General features: G+C 37.6%; 2 protein-coding genes across 2 annotated transcripts; one reads left to right on the top strand and one right to left on the bottom strand.

Moving 5' to 3' along the window:
• The first annotated feature begins 227 nt into the window (after positions 1-227).
• On the top strand, positions 228-10407 carry lonrf1l (LON peptidase N-terminal domain and ring finger 1, like). The gene is made up of 12 exons (XM_056773519.1): positions 228-945; positions 2606-2721; positions 3156-3278; positions 4164-4364; positions 4529-4754; positions 5365-5470; positions 6365-6479; positions 6648-6769; positions 7396-7554; positions 7840-8002; positions 8156-8308; positions 9004-10407. The coding sequence occupies exons 1-12, from the start codon at positions 342-344 to the stop codon at positions 9160-9162; spliced, it is 2247 nt and encodes a 748-aa protein (XP_056629497.1). The 5' UTR covers positions 228-341; the 3' UTR covers positions 9163-10407.
• Positions 10408-10443: 36 nt separating this feature from the next.
• cabp4 (calcium binding protein 4) lies at positions 10444-14868 on the bottom strand. Its single transcript, XM_056773520.1, has 7 exons — positions 14834-14868; positions 14561-14756; positions 13037-13067; positions 12749-12892; positions 12161-12270; positions 11911-12058; positions 10444-10750 (listed from the first exon to the last, which is right to left on the bottom strand). Exons 1-7 carry the CDS (start codon positions 14866-14868, stop codon positions 10722-10724), a joined length of 693 nt encoding a protein of 230 aa, XP_056629498.1. The 3' UTR covers positions 10444-10721.
• Positions 14869-17339: the final 2471 nt, after the last annotated feature.

The following is a 17339-nucleotide window of genomic DNA, read 5'->3' as shown; positions in this document are numbered from 1 at the left end:
TGCAAATATAACTAAAAATAAGATATGACAGGTTTGTGGCACAATGACACACAGAGCTGGTTTCAAATTCCACACGTTAAATTCCATCATCACTCATTTTTCGAGAGTACCAAGCGAATGTTACAAAACACGGAGGTTCGTGTTTTGTAATGCGCCTCAGCGACCAATAGACGCGATCGCTGATACTCACGTGATAGTTTTTTTATATAACACATGGGCATAACGTCCTTACTTGTTGGAGCGCGAGTCACTACCATTGCTTTCTATGGAATTGTAAATATGCTCTGACGGTTTTTATTTATTACTTTTTTTAGTTCACTGGCTTCTTTGTGAATGCCACCATGTCGTTGAAAAGACTTACAGACCAAGAATATGCTTTAGAAGAAAGGGGAAGGTTTTTCATTGCATCTGAAACACAGGGCGAAGAAGACAATGTCGATCACCATGAACTCATTTTACTAAAGGCTGATCTTTTGGCGTCGGAAAATCGCCTCAAAGAGGCTGTGGATATGTATGCAATGGCTCTCCGGTATGTTCCTGTCAGGCCGGACCAGCTGAGCGCCTTAGTAGGATGCGTTTTGCGCAACTTCAAGAAATTAGAACAATCTCTTACAAACACCGAGCCGAATTGGACAAAACAGGACAGTGAATTTGACTGCCCTGGTTGTTTTACTTTTATGGGTGAGCCTGTGACTGTGATCTGTGGACACTCGTATTGTAAAAGATGTTTACAGCAAAGCGCTTTTTCCAAATGTAAACTTTGCAGTGAAGACATAAGAACGAGGCCTGAGGAACCCCGAGTCAATGTAATCTTGAGTGGACTCCTTGAGAAGTGGTTTCCCGAAGACATCGAAAGAACGAAATGCATAGGGAAAGCCGAAAGCTTGTTGAAGACTAAACAATACGACAAGGCGATTGCATTTACGAGTAAATTATTAGAATCTGGTGAGTTCTCTTCCTTTTCTAACACTGCTAAAGATATGACAGCCCGCTGCTCTTTTAGGGGGTGAACGTTCAGGGTTTTTTTCATAGTATGACTGTAATGCTATCCTCAAGATTACGGGGTTACTAGACGTACTTTTTATTTACTTAAAGGGGACTGAGTTCAACTGACGAACATTTGTATTGACGGCTGAAATCCGTGCATTATGGAATTAGCCCGCCCATTAGATCACGTAACCGGTGAGCGACGGTATTACAAAACGCGGAACACGCATGCGCAGTTGGGGCGAGTTGTGTAAGTCGGGTCGTGACACACAGAAGTGTTTTGTAATTCGTTGGACTTGAGCGTTATAGAAACAGTGCTTGTGTGATAACAGCCATGTTCAGTTTGTATAAGATATACAATTTATTTGTTCAGTCAGAATAACGTTTAATATTACTGTGTGGTTGTATTTGTGAAAGACTACAGTGTCATTTAAGGAAGAAGTAGTGACTTCAAACGCTTTATTAATAATGATCTATAAATATCTTTTAACATTAGGTAATTGGGGAGGAGTCTAAATTTGGTCTAGGAAATGCTGGTTAAATTAAAGGCATAATTTGTTTTTAATGTTTTTAATGAAATAAATTAGTAACTAATGTCAACTCCGGAATGAAAACTGTGGTCAGGTCTTTATGAATCTTTTGCTCTTGGTTAGGACAGTGTGATCACCAAACCAAAACTGGGAGAAGGGCATTATGAGGTTTTTTTTGTTCCCTAAAACTCTGTTTTATCTTACCCACATGACAAAATAAAGGACATTCCGACTTAATATAAATTGCACACTAAATGTGTTAATTTACACAAAATAAATAACTGTTTTTTTACATCATTGTGTCTTTGTTAAGTAAATGACAGGATATTCTGAAACGATGCAGACGTGATGTTTGCTTAAGCTCCATAATGTCACAACCTTCTACTCTAGACAAAAATTCACTTTCATCTCTATAAAAAATTGCAATGCCTATTTTTTTCATGAAATATTGCAACGTTAATTGTAAATAGTTTATCAAAATAGGTCATTCTCTTTTTAAAATGTGTGTGCCCTCATAATCTTTAATTCAAAATCTGAAAATCCACTTCCTTCCTGTAATTACTATCCATCTTAAAGGTGGGGTAACACATTTCTGATTTACGTTTTAGACAACTGTGTCGGGCCGAGTACTGACGAAAGCAGAAGATGGGGGTAGGGGTGTGTTTGTTTTCGTGATTTGAACATCAACAACGGCTATGAGTAATCAAGCACCCTTCCTTTAAATGACGCATGTTAGCATGGGCGGAGCATCCGTTAAGTCCTCCCCTTCAACTGTCTGCTGCCCGTTCCTTTTCAAAATGCAACTCCTGTTTAAACATCCAATCAAATCTCAACAAAAGTTAAAGCCAAGCCCACTATTTTTATCATTAGAAATTACATTTCACTTGGAAATGTGTCAAAATACGGAAGTAAAATCTGCAACTTCTGGTTCACAGGGACTTTAATAATTTGTTCACTGAATGTTTCAGACCTACTGCATAATCAAAAACGTTCATCCCTTATTTGGCCTTGGGGAGGAAGAGCAGTGGTGAGCCTTCTGTGAGCAAAAACAATGTGATGATCTCTAGCCCTGTTTCTCTCTCTATTAGGCTTCAGTAACGTGTGGGTGTGGGAGTGTCATGCCGAGGCACACAGAGGACTGAAGCAGTTCCGTGACGCGTTGGAAGACTGGGAATCTTGTTTGAGGATTATCCCATCTCCAGAGGTGTGTCTATGGATTTCCACAGATGGCTTATCCATTGTACATCAGCATGCTTTTACAAATATCTTTACGATATGCTTTGCACTGCAGTCAATGTATGTGGTTTTGGTTGCTGCACGATTTGTTACGTATTCTTGTCAATAAGAGAGTAAATGTTTATGTGTCTGGAACTGGTATTGCTTTTAAGGTATTGGAACTTTACAATAACTGTGTCCAAGCCATTTAACTAAAAAAATTAAAACGATTTTTCTGAATATCTGTGTTCAGAAATATATTTTAAATATAGCATTTATATACGAGTCATTCCTGTGTTTACCTATTTGTGCTGTATGCTTATTGTATACAATATAAGGTTAGTTAACAGAACTAGATAGTATCTAACCAATTTACTTTAACCAAATCTTGACTCACTCCTGTTTTTAATTTCTGTCTTGCAGAGATATTACCAGAAAGCAAAGGTTTTCCAAGAGATGGGTCAAGTGGATGAATCTCTGCAAGTCTTCCTTCAATGTTTAGCATTGGATGAGAACTTCCACCTGGCCAAACGAGAAGTGGAATTGGTAAAATGAATCTCTTGTCGTTTTTCTGCAATTTTGATGTAGTAATTTTAAGGGAATAACAGCTTGCAATATATAGTTAGATAAAGATGGACTTTTGAATGAAGTCAGGATTTATGCAATAGCAGAATGTCTTGGAAAGTTGATAATTTTGTTTGTCTTAATGTGTAAAGCCATTTGTTGGTACAGAATCATTATAGCATTGATTCATACACATTTTAGATGAGTCAATGGAGAAAAAATACATTAAAAGGGTGAAAGGTTTATATTTTAGTTACAATAAACTAAATGTTTCGATAAAACATAGTTATCTTAAGTTATTACCGAGGAAACCTTATGACTTTGTACCCAAGCATGCCGAATGATAAGAAAGTTTGCTTTAAGCGTTGCATAATCTGTGTATCTTTCAATTCTGTGTGCGCAAATGTTTGTGCGTGTATATACTGCGGCTTTAAAAACAATTTCTCACATGCTCATGCAACATGTGGTCTATATTAGGACTGTGAATGTAACTTAAGAATAGTGACCTCTTTATAATTTTTACAGTGTAATGTTTCATATATTTAAATAAACATTTTTATAGAAGAAATGCTGGCATCGGTAGAGATAGATGACAAAACTGTATTTTTTTTTTAACAAACCCAGTTCTGACAAGCTTGACTACGTCAGACTTAGTACTCCCGCTAATTTCAGTTCAGTTCTTTTCCGTACTCTGTCTCCGAAGCAAAGCGAAGTAGCAGAGCTTGGTATTACCAGGCTATGCCTGACATGTTTGCTCAAAGAATCAGATAAACTGAATAATTGTGCTATTTTAGCTACTTTGTATACTAAATCTCTGTTGAAAAGTCCTGTTTTAAATAGCTCTATTCTTTGTTTTCTGTCTCTCAGATATTGCACGATCTGTTGTCTCCAGCCTGTGAGAATGTCAAGGTCGGTTTGAGAGAGACCACTCAGAACACTTCCACTCATTTGCGCAGTAAAACCCTGGTGGCTGCGGGCCAGGACCGAGAGCAGCTGACCGAGCTGCAAGACCAGTGCCAACATGACACACAAGCAGCATCCACCCCGCCTCCCCCTAAAACCCCAGAGGTAAACGCCACAACACCTGAAAACTTAGAAACTAGATAAAACATTCTCATGCATTTCATGCAAACTTGAGTAAGACTAGCCTCTGACTTAATCTCTTCTAAGTGACCTTACAAGTTAACTGTTCTGCCAAATAGCTTTAACAACCAATGTTTTTGTGTTTGCAGAGACCAGGTCGATCTGAAAGACCAGAACGGTCCGGCCTGGGCAGAACTCATTCCCTTCGTGCTCACGGGCTAAGCAGGGCTGTAGAGGAGGGGCTTAAAAGAGTTTGCTCTGCCCCACAGTTAAGTGACCCAGAAAAAGGGGCACTACTGAAGAGGAAACTCTCTGTGTCAGAACCAGGACCGGGTATCCCTTACAGCCATGGCAGTAAATACAAGAAGCATGGAGGTAAGTCTAACACATTTTTAACACATGTGTATACCACTGGACAGTGTGACTCAATGTTCAGTTGAAATGCCATGGAAATTCAATGTTGACAAACAATACATTTAAACATTTATATGACAACGAAACCGAAATCTAGCCTTTTGCAGCCATGCATTCAGTGTTTGTTATATGTAGGATATGTGTTCTAGGTGGTTTTTCAACTATGGGCACTTTTGGCCTCGGAACCCTTGATGTTTAAAATTCTGTCATTATTTACACCATCTTGTCATGTCAAACCCCATATGACTGACTTTCTTCTGCAGAACAAAAAACAAAATATTTTGAAGAATGTTTGTAATCAAAAACCATTGGTGCCCATTGAATTGCATTTGTTTTTTGTCCATACAATAGAAGTCAATGGTGACATACGTTTTTTGATTACCAACATTTTCAAAATATCTTTTTTTTTTTTTTTGAAGAGGTTTAAAAATGACAACGGGGTTAGAAAATGAGGAGCAAATTATTATTTTGAAGGTTAACTATTCCTTTGGATGCAAGTATCTAAGTTACCACTTCATGATGTACTTATCTTTCTTTTCCTTTTTCCGTTCTGTTTCACCTTCTCCTTCAGGAACAACAAGCCATGCTACTCCTGTGGTCACAGAGGAAACGTCTCATCGAGTTCTGCCACAAGAGCTGCTGGACCCGAATGATTTTGAATGCTCTCTATGCATGAGGTGAGGCAAAAAGATGATTTTAAGGTTGAATTAAATGAATTAATTTTGGAGTGGTTTATAGTACAACCAATGTAGTAAACACATTTATTATGTGAACTAATTCCTTTTAATGAATGAATGAATTAAAAATGCTCACATTTACAAAACACATTGTTTTGAGGAAAGTGAAGTGTAGATTGGAATCATCATATGACCCAGGTTGGACTCGAACCCGGCTCCCCATGAGCCAATGTCTCTAATATGTATATAGCATATGCACAGGACACTACATTGTTCAAATGACAATGTGCACTTTAGGAACTTAGTTTTGTGGTAATTAATGCTACTTTAAATAAAGAAGAAACATTTCAAATGTATGATGTATGGTTTTAAAACCAGAAGCATGTTCTGTATGATTCCTATCCTTGCATAAGAGGAAAAAAACGAATAGTTTATTTTACAGATTAAATAGAATATAATGAAGCCAAATCATTTGAGTTTATAGGCCCGGTTTCATAGACAAGCCTTAGCCTAAGCCAGGACTATGCCTTAGTTAATTTTGTTTGATTAAAATGCCTTCGATGAAACCATTACTGGCAAAACAATGGCACTGACATATTTCAAGATATGTTAGGGCAAGTTATTTTCAGTTAAGACAGCTCAAAATTCATTTAGTCTGGGAGTAGTCTTGAGCCTTTTCTGTGAAACCAGGGCTTAATGTATTTGTGACCGCTTCCCTCAGAAAACCAAAATCTATCAGACAGCAGATTCATTATCTGTCATTATCTAGTGCCAGTGTACAGGACCTCAAGGTTTCTCTGTTTGCTATGTGATTTGGTAACGTACAAAAATGTCACTCAACATCAGTGCTTGATAGTAGATTGAGCTCAACATCATCATCTTTCTCATTTCAAGGTTGTTCTATCAACCTGTCACGACTCCTTGTGGTCACACTTTCTGTAAGACCTGTCTGGAACGCTGTCTGGACCACAACCAGCAATGTCCTCTCTGTAAAGAAAGTCTCAAAGAGGTACGTGAAACCAATATCTCACATTGTAATAGCATTTTTGTAGATAGTTTTAGTGTGACTCCTTTTTTTTATTAAAAAAAATGCAAATATCAAGTGTTACTTGCCTGTTTGATTTTCAGACATAGTCCAATATTTGCATGTTTCTTGATTGTTTGCCTTACTTTACAGTATCTTGCCTGTAGAAAGTACACAATCACACAAGTGCTGGACAACATCATTCAAAAGCATTTATCCGGGGAACATCAAGAGAGAATAAAATTGCATACTGAGGAGACAAAAGAGCTTTCAGAGTAAGTACATACTTACACAAACTTGGGTGGGTGTGATGTTTGTGGCGGCTGTTTATGCAGCGTTTAAAAACAACAATACCATTATGCGAACTATATCAAAGACGGGCACTTGCTGTTTACAAATCGCTTGCTTCAGATGTAGATCCAGTATTTGTATTTGGGTTACAATTGGCAGGAAACATCATGACTTGGCACGTTGATAGATTTCAGCCGATGTGCGGTCACAGATCTGTGTATCCAATATATTTTCCAAGAGCTTCAAATGCGGCTGATATTTATGTTAACACAATGTCTTACAGTTTTGATTATTCCAGTATTTTTATTTCAAGTGTTAATGTGAAGCAGCTGTTTTTTGGCAAATAAGTCTGGATAATTAAGACAACATATTTATGTAATATGTAAAACATTCCTGGCCTTCATTTTATCAGACATACAACATTACCATAACTTAAAATGACTCGTATCATGATTTTTGGTTCTACTGCCCACTCTTAACACACACACACACACGCACACACACACACACACACAGAAGTCACACAGTTTGCGTGACTAGCACATCTCCATATCTAACTTACAAATCAGGCTGAATTAATTCTGAATATCACTTTGTTTTCTCTCTCTAGCTTGACGAAGAATGTGCCCATGTTTGTTTGTACCATGGCCTATCCCACTGTGCCTTGCCCACTGCATGTGTTCGAACCACGGTACCGTCTTATGATCCGACGCTGCATGGAAACCGGGACACGGCAGTTCGGCATGTGCATCAATGACCCCCAGAAAGGGTGAGTGTGATTATGTGTGTTGGAGTTCGTACATAAATGATTCATTTAGGCAATATCACACAAACAAGAGTGCTGTTGTTTCAAACATTAGTACCACACATTATTAGATTTCCCGTGGCAAAACTGCTTTTCCCGTGGTAAAGCATGGTGCTAGCAAAAATGCCAAAAGCCATTTGGGAAAGAAATGCACATATTTATTAAATCTATAGCTTTAATATCTCGAAAGGCTTCTTTAGGTGATTAAATTTGAGGGGCAGGATGAACTAAACTTTGTCCCATTTGTAGGTTTGTGGACTACGGCTGCTTGCTTCAGATCCGCAGTGTGCATTTCCTCCCAGACGGGCGTTCTGTCGTTGACACCATTGGAGGGAAGAGGTTTCGTGTGCTTACGCGTGGTATGAGAGATGGATACTGTATAGCCAACATTGAGTATCTGGAGGATATGAGGGTATGGACAATTTGTAAATTACAGAAAGAAAATGTCAGATAAATAAAAATGAGCAAGAAAAAAATGTCACACTTTTACAGTGAATGTCTACACATGATAAATGACAAACTGTAGATTTTAAGGTACAGTGATGCTGCGTTTTGTGTCTTGCAGGTAAATGATGTGGAGAAACTGGAGAGTCTGCAAGTATTGCACGATCAGGTATACGACCAGGCTCGCAAATGGTTTCAGAACCTGGAGAACCGTTTCCGGAACCAGATACTCCAGCATTTCGGCCCGATGCCTGAGAGAGAAGCTGACATCCAGGTATTTCCTGTTCCTTTAATCTCCATAATGGAGAAAAGTCCTGCTATGTTTCTTTCCTCCCCATACAACCGGGCTAGCCATGATGTAGGTCAGAGTGCAGCAAAGGTTGTGCTTGCATAAGTGCTGTTAGATCATAAGTGGGTCAATTGAGCGGAAGTAGATTTGGCAGCTTTCACAAACAGACAGACGTCCGACGCACACAGCTAGTCTGGTAAACGCATTAGTGCGTCGTCTAAAGAGAAAATGCATGCTTACAGAGTGAGGTTGTGCTTATGTAAGTGTCATTGAGGGTAACCTGTAGCTGTAAGACTGAGATTGTTTTAATGGGGCTTGGTATTAACACTGTTTTGTGCTTCATTTCACCAAACCTATTTACGTGTAATTCAGGTTGTTATTGACGTGTGTTTTGATTCAGTTTATTTATCTTTAGATAAATTCTGTCATCATTTATTCACCATATTGTCATTCAAAACCTCTGTATAACTCTATCTTTTGAGGAACACAAAAGAAGATAATTTGAGAAACATCTCACTGGTTTTGTGTCCATACAATGGAAGTCGATGTTGTTTGGTTAGCAACGTTCTTCAAAATACCTTCTTTTGTGTTCTGCTGAAGAACGAATGACATGAGGGTGTGTATTTTTTTTATAAACGGCCTGTTCTGAAATAAAGATGAACATTGTTGTGGTTTTCCAGGCCACACCTAACGGTCCCGCATGCTGTTGGTGGCTCCTAGCTGTTCTTCCTGTGGACCCCCGATACCAGCTGTCTGTCCTCTCCATGACATCTCTAAAAGAACGACTAGTCAAGATCCAACACATCCTCACCTACCTGCAGAACATCCCCAGCGACTAGAGCTTCCACACATACGCACACACAACTCTTTTTCCAGCTTGGGTGCTGTCCAATAAAAAACTGATCAGATTCCAAGGAAACTGAAACGTGGATGGGAGTCAGGTGTAATGCCAAGAGTTTTCCGAATTAATTGTTTTTCAAAACAAAATGAATTTTCATAGTCACTTTTTATTCTAATCTTACCTCAGAGACAATTTAGTGTTTATTTGCTCTCGAATTCTGGTTCGAGTGTTCGACGACATCCCTTCCCAAGTATTTATCATAACGGCAGTCAAACAATCCCACACATGTCTTTAACGTGAAACTTGAAACTTAAGACAACTTGTAAGGTTAGATTCCTACTGTTAACGACAGCATTTATAGGGTAGAAATGATGCTGGAGAGCATTCCAGCATTTCAAATTGAATCATGCGTATTGAACAGAAGCATCTGCACGGACAAAATTTTCTGATTTTCGGGCACCATTATTAACAGAAAGCTAATTTTATGTATTTCTTTACTTAAAACTGGATGAACAAAAGGCGGAAATGTCTCTTCCAAGCATCCAACTAAGCTTGGTTTCTATCCATTGAGAACGCACACGAGGTCGACATTGCAGAGCTGCCGATTGCATCAGTGTTTCTTTTTCGGCAATATATGATAATGTTGCTTGCAAAAGACCTTAGAAATGAGCACTGCTATGATGATACTGTTTATTTCTGACAAATAAATATTTTACAGGTGTGGGTCAATCGCAAAGAAAATAAATTTACAAGCGTCTCTTTATAGGACAAACCATCTCTCTGTCAAATCCACTACAGCCTGAAATTTTTGAGGCACAGTTGTAAAAATGATATATTGTAATTGTGTTTGTACAAAAAAATGCAACGGGGAACTTGCAATATTTTAGATATTCGAATGAAACCGCAGACTCTTTCATTAGATTACAACCAGCAGCATCAAGAGTTTCAGCAACATTCTGACCGCGAGTCAAACTTATTTTAGCTCTTACCTGTATGGTGCTTGTGCGAGCACTAACTTTTGCCTTATTGATTGCATTCTGCTCATGGTATGATGCATCGGCTTGGGTTTTTGCATTCCTTTTGCCAGAGTAATAAATCTGTGATTTAATTTACTTCTTAAAATCCTTTTTGTGTAAAATATGTCAAATAATGGCTTTGTTGTTTGTAGACGTTTTTACGTCTGTTTGCTTGGATATTTAAGTTTTCAATTTACAAATTAAAAATGCACATCTTTTTCATTGTATCTGTGTTTTATTGTGTATTTATTCTGATATTCTAATATTGCCACAAAAATCCTCCACTGAGTGGCAGCAGAGTTTCACAGGTTTTGCAACAGCAGATGTTTCGTAACACGCGTATGTTCTCTGTCCTTATTAGATAATCCACCATAGAACCATAGAAAACACTGGAATATTATTTTTATTACAAATACATGCTCTGTACATTTGCTAATTTAATGTAATGTCAAAAAAACACAATGTATTGAGCAACTTTAGTGATGAAAGCTGGTGGGTTGATGATCGGTGATTCAGATCTCAAATATGGAAAAACATTCAGCTACCGAATAGACAGCATCCTAACAAACTCTGAAAGAGAACAAAGACAATGTTGACAGTGAAATATCTGCTTGTGTACAATATTTGTCATCATGCTCTCTAATGGATAAATGTGACCTTGGACAACAAAACCAGTCTTATGGGTCAATTTTTGAAATTTAGATTTTTACATCATCTGAAAGCTGAATAATTTAGTTTTCTATTCGTGTATCGGTTGTAAGGATAAGGAAATATTTTGAAGAGATACAGCCGGTGCATAAAATCTATATATTGATAAAATCATAGAGATAACAGGCCATCCAGCTACAAAAATAATGTTTTGATATATTTACGCTAAATTTACAAAATATATTCACGGTACACCTATACCTCTTTGTCCTAATGATTTTTGTCATAAAATTATTTTTTTTATTTTGACCAAATAGCCAACAATGTGTCAGGGTCACATATTTATCCTTACAAAACCCAAGTATTCGAAATTGTTGTAACAACAACACAATATTGTCCAATAAACAACAAGACTACTGTTGTCATTCGGTGTTTGAAAACAAAACCCTCTCTAACACTATCTATAGTACATCCAGTTTTACTGTAATGCATAATGATTTTAGATTGAAAACATAACTGATCAAATCAAAATGTATGTATTTATTTTGTATCAAATTCATTACTCCCTTGCCTTTCAAAACAATAACCTCTTTAGAGTGACACAGAACTGAATCTTGAGCCAGATTTTAACCTTGAGCTCAGATTCTTGAGTGTAAAGGTAAGGTAAGGTTAAAATGACTACATAACAACAACAGAAAGTGAAGTTAACCTAATTTAAAAAAGGAGGCCTATTCATAAAAAAATGTGAAATGAAGTGGAAGGGTTAGTTAGTCCACCTTCAAAAATAGATTGACTTCTCACAGCAATGGTCATAGTATATAGTGCAGTCAAATGGGGACATACCCTAGATTTAAACCTCCCTGTTATTCAACCCCTTTAGGCTACATAAATTATCTTAATATTCTCAGAGCTAACTGGCCTCCATGCCTCACATCTAATGAAACTGCGGCCATTCCTCAGAGAGTCACTAGATGGAGGTGTAGATTCTTGTTTTAATGTGCACCTGTCAGAATTTTGTTGATCTACTCACACTATCCAACATGCTCTGTATTTGGGTCCAGATATTTTCAGAAGCATATTACCATCAAAGTCCACATTCCCATCTCCATTGAGGTCGATGTCTGTCAGAATTTCTTCCAGCTCTCCTTTCTTCAGTTTCTCGCCGAGCAACGTCTTTGTGGATTCCTTCAGCTCCTCAAAAGTGATCTGTCCATCACCATCGCAGTCAAACTGAAACAAAGATTTCATTTTAAGAGGAGGGAATACATACATTTTGGAATGTGAAGATGTTTGTTTTCTATTTACTGAGGGAACTTTATGTTGCGTACGCACCTGTTTGAAAGCACAGTGCAGCTCTCTTAGACCGACCATATGTGCAGTCTCAGCCAACATCCTGGGTCCCATTAGTTCACAAAAATCATCGAAGTCCACATGTCCCCCCCCTGAATACACACACATGCTTGTTTTCTATAATAGTGAGGAGCTTTCTATTAAAGTGATGGTTCACCCAAAATTGAACATTCTGTCACTGTTTGCTCACCCTCTTGTCATTTAAAACCTGAATGACATTCTTTATTCTACATCACACAAAATAAGATATTTTGAAGAATTTGAAGAACCAAACAATAGCAGTTCCCATTGTCTTGCATTGGTTTTGTGTCCATACAATAGAAGTGAATGAGTTTCATTTGGTTACCAACATACATAATATCTTATTTTGTGCAGAAGAAAGTAAGTCATACAGATCTGAAATGCCAAGAGGGTGGGCAAATGATGTCACATTTTTTTTATGCTGAACTATCCCTTTGCTACATTTATACTGAATTAATTCAGTTTTTTTTTCTAACCTTACTTCTGCCCATAAACCTCATACAATCCTCTTTCGATTTTAAGACATAATTTGGGGTGTTTCTCACTCACATTTCATTTTGATTTGCTGAATGATCTCAATCAGTTCCATTTCTGTCGGCATGTATCCCATAGTTCTCATGCAGTCCGCAACATCTTTATAGTGCAGGTATCCGTCCTGATCATAATCAAACTCTTTAAACGCTACATGGAGCTCTGAAAAGAAAATTATTGCAAATATCGCACCTCCAATTATAGAGGGAAACAAAACCGCTGGGTGAATTCTGCTTACGTCTTAATCCTTATGTAGGTGACAGACAATTTTTTGAGTGCATCCTAAAATACGTGTACAGTACATACCGTCTAATTCCTCTGGTAGTAAATCTCTGTCCTGAGAAAGACAGAGGGATGGAGGGATGAGAAAGAGAGCAAAATGACAATGAGAAAAAAGTTGTTATATAAAAACAGCTAAATATGGAAATGATAAGCATGAGCGCTTACAGTCCTCAGAGACATCCATTTTTAATCACTATTAACTAAGGTTTATGATAGCACGCTTATCAGAGCTGCTCAGTAGCACAATGACGCATTGGGTGTATGGGGAGAGGGCTTGTATAATTGGATTACACCATAACATGCCCCGCCATGCCTCACGTCAACACTGACACAAATAACTCCAGAGAGATGCACAGAAAAAATAAAACCATTTTCTCAACATAAACTGTGAAAATGCTTAAGGGTCAAAATTCATTAGAGAGAAAACGATTACAAAGGTTAGGGGAAAATAAGTTAGTTATCTGCAGTGTTGCTATATTTATAAAGGGTTATCCAAACACGCCGGTTCATACTCATGATTTAACAAAATTACCCACAAATACAAATATATCCACTAGCACATTCAAAATGCACACACATGCATTACCTGTTATTACGCCACACGCCATTCATTCTGTTTTTTATATTACATATTATTAAATTATATGTCATTCTTTCTATTGCATGTCAGTGTTATTTTGCTGTATTTGACTGCTCGTTTCAGCAAAGAGTCTTCAGTGGATTCCTGCCTTAAGCTAATATAACAATTGCGAAATGTTTACAAAATTGCAACATAGTTCAACACGACTTTTAAGTTTGTTTTTATTTTTTACTGCCATTTCTGCAGCCTTTTGACCAACAAATTCCCCCAAAACAACTCTGACCTCCAAAAATCCCCTAACAGCAATAATACTGCATTACTCATAGTTGTCCAGCAGAGGTGTGCTTCAGCCTTTATGTAACTTCGTAAGTTGCTTCAGGCTATTTATCCTTAGAAATATGCTAACACAGGGTCCCCTGTCTATCTGGTTTTATTTCATTCACCCCTCCATCCCACTGTTCCACAAAGCCAAAGCTGTCAAGTGCGGCTCTAGGCTATATCTATGCATTCATATACATTTTCTATTTTGTGCTAGAGTAGGCCTACCTTCAGTCATGTTTTTCTCACAGACTCTAGCCATTCTCTCTCTCTCTCTCTCTCTCTCTCTCTCTCTCTCTCTCTCTCTCTCTCCCTCTCTCTCTCTATTTAGCTCTTCTTGGCTTTCTTTCTTGCTGGCTCTCTCTGTTCTCAGTTTCTAAACATTCCTGTGAAAATACAATCTAGTGTCTCAGAGTTCAAATAGCTGTGATTCAATACACGGAGACGGAGCCATAGCATCATTTTGAACCGCAGAGGCTGTTAGTTTGGTACTGGGGCGTAGTGTACCAAAATAATTTGACTTGGCACTTTTTATGTAGATAATTGAAAAGAACGCTACTGTGGAACATGGCAATACTTTTTTTGACACACTAATTTGTCAGGACAGCATGAAAACTGTAAATCTGTATGTGTGGAAATGTGTTGCCCACCTGTCCAAATAGAGCATTGAGGTATTGTGTGTATGCAGCTGCGATGGCTGAATTCTGGCTGAAGGATCTGCTGCTGCGTTGCCCTTGGTTACCAGGCGAGTCCTTGTTACTTGAGTTTTTGGAATCTTTGGAGGAGTTGCGAAGAGCAGAGCGTGGAGTTGATGCATCTGATGAGGACTGAGGACCAGAGGAGGGGCTAAAAGAAAAAACTGTAAGAGCCAGTACCACATGTCATTAAAGTAAATACAAGTAATGGTTAAACTCCTTCCTCACCTTTCCTTAGTAGATGCTTTACTCCTCTGAGACATACTAATAGATAAAAAGAAGAATGAAGAGAAAGCTACACTGTGACATCATGTAGCAATTTTTCTTTCTAAAGCATGACAAGGAGTAAAGAATCTCATTCAGTTTTTTCATAAATTGTAGCACTGATTATATATCTGTGTTTTTTATTTATGTTTGATAATTTTCAGTAACAGAAACACAAAAAATGATCATAATACTTAATTTGCGGTGATGGTCAAGTTTAACAGTGTACTGACCATTTATTAAAGGTCCAGTGTGTGATTTTTGGGAGGATCTAGACAGAAATGCAATGTCTTCAGTGGAGTATAAAGACCTTACATAATGAAGCGTTATGTTTTTATTACCTTAGATTGAGCTATTTCTATCTATATACACCGTGGGTCCTCTTGTATGGTAACGGACAAAGTTTTTCGTACAATGTGACAACATATTCGTCCGAAAGGGAGGGGTAGATTGAGCGATTGGTTACAATTCGCAACCTCACCACTTGATGCAGCTAAAATCTCAACATTGCTCCTTTAAAATAAAAACATATTTTGTATTTTTAGAAAATTTACAGTCTCTTTGTGTCCTCCGAGTAGACAGAACTGTCGCACCTTTTTTCACCAAGACAAGTTTGGGCAGATGCCAGTTTCCAGATGGGAGAATGTCCGTTGGGTCGTTTCTTGGCATTACAATAGTCAGAAAGGTCATAGGCTGGAATTGCAATGACCGTTAAAATGGCAACAGTTTGATTCTGTTGTTCTCTCTTTGTTGAAAGGAGTAAATTTGAATAGGACACACACCATAACCACACGCCAGGCTGTTCCTTCATGCAATGAAGTAGAGTACAATGGAGGCCGACAGGCACGGCAGACAGCCTATAAATTACAATCAACACTTTAATAAGCCCAAGCAAGCCACCACATCTCTGTCTCTACTCTGCCTATCCAACAAGTTATTACAACCGAAATTGTCAATGGCTTCTTACAAGAAGCAAGCATGAATAGTAATAAGACAATAGCTGACATGAATACATTTATTTTTCGTGTCCTGAGCATTTTGATTCGATATAGCTTTCCTGTAGCTCAGTGGTAAGAGCAAGGTTGTGGGTTCGATGGCAGGAGATTGCACATACCTATGAATAAATGTATAGGATATTGCAATGTAAGTCGCTTTGGATAAAGCGTCTGCCAAATGCATAAATGTAAATGTAAAATGTAAATATAAATGTCTTTTCTTTTATACAAGCATTTGAAAAAAATGCTTCCAAAGAAACACTACACATGTTGTTACAGTATATGTCTCGAATGTGTCTCCTATACATCAATGAGATGAAAGTATTTATATCATATCATGTAGATTATTACATTAAGTATCTCTTTAGAAAATAAAAAATGGAACAATTTTTTGCAGATTGGTTACCATTTATCTACTGCACTGTAACTCTATTAACTGCATCTACTCATCTATTGCACTATAACTTCAATAACTGCATTAACTCATATACTGCACTGTAACCTTAATAACCGCATTAACTCATATACTGCACCGTATCTTTAATAACCGCATTAACTCATCTATTGCACTGCACTTTAAAAGCTCAAATTAATGCACACTTAAGTCACTTGCACCATTGTATAGTCTAAATTGTTATCTGTTCATAACCACCTGTACATTACTGTTCACAGTATATAGCCTTCTGTATATATTGTTCATAGTACAGACCGACTGTCATAGTTTCATAGAACCTTCCTTCTGTAACGTATTTTCATAGTACATGCCTATTGTATAGTATTTTTCCTAATATTGTATTCTGTATTTATTCACACTGTATATCCTGCACTTGCTAATTGCACTTCTGGTTAGACCTAAACTTAATTTCGTTACTCTGTACTTGTATATGTGTAATGACAATAAAGTTGAATCTAATTTGTATTGCCATACTATTTAATGGCAAAAAAACACTTACTTAGCTCTGTATACTGTGTTAGGTTATACAGACGTCTTCTTTATTTGATTGCACTTATGCTTTTGTACTTATGCTGTCCCAATTGCTTCTATTGCTTACCCCACCAGTCGCTTTGGATAAAAGCGTCTGCTAAATGACTAAATGTAAATGTAAATTTTCTGTAGGCCTACCAAAAATACCATTGTGTTATTGGTAATTGTATCTAAATTTGTGGTTATACTACAAAAAAACATAAAACTGGCTGTATCATAATCATAAAATGGATAATTCTCATAAAGGATATTAAAAGCATGCAACACAAAAACGCGTAGCCTGCGCGATTTAACCTGTGGGTGAGCGAGTGTTTCTACGGAAGCCGTTAAGCCGAGCGTCACGATCGCGATGTCACTGTAGAAATCGCAGGTGCGTTGCGCGTTGCGTGAAAAGATGCGGTAGAGAATGTTTACCGAAATCATTATTTGTAAATGCCAAACGTGCTATTCACACTGATACGAGTGAAATTTTACAAGTATGAGTTAAACA

Source organism: Triplophysa dalaica, chromosome 18, assembly GCF_015846415.1.
Source record: "Triplophysa dalaica isolate WHDGS20190420 chromosome 18, ASM1584641v1, whole genome shotgun sequence".
In the NCBI taxonomy this organism is placed as follows: domain Eukaryota; kingdom Metazoa; phylum Chordata; class Actinopteri; order Cypriniformes; family Nemacheilidae; genus Triplophysa; species Triplophysa dalaica.
This window is presented reverse-complemented; position numbering and strand designations above follow the sequence as displayed.

Bases quoted from the DNA above. Each gene is read 5' to 3' on its own strand.
- lonrf1l (XM_056773519.1), top strand. From the start codon at position 342: ATGTCGTTGAAAAGACTTACAGACCAAGAATATGCTTTAGAAGAAAGG. The intron at 4,365-4,528 runs GTAAACGCCACA...TTGTGTTTGCAG, and splicing joins CTCCCCCTAAAACCCCAGAG to AGACCAGGTCGATCTGAAAG. The intron at 7,555-7,839 runs GTGAGTGTGATT...TCCCATTTGTAG, and splicing joins ATCAATGACCCCCAGAAAGG to GTTTGTGGACTACGGCTGCT.
- cabp4 (XM_056773520.1), bottom strand. From the start codon at position 14,868: ATGTCTCAGAGGAGTAAAGCATCTACTAAGGAAAG. The intron at 12,271-12,748 runs GTGAGTGAGAAA...GTGTGTATTCAG, and splicing joins TCAGCAAATCAAAATGAAAT to GGGGGGGACATGTGGACTTC. The intron at 12,059-12,160 runs GTGCGTACGCAA...TCTTTGTTTCAG, and splicing joins TGCACTGTGCTTTCAAACAG to TTTGACTGCGATGGTGATGG.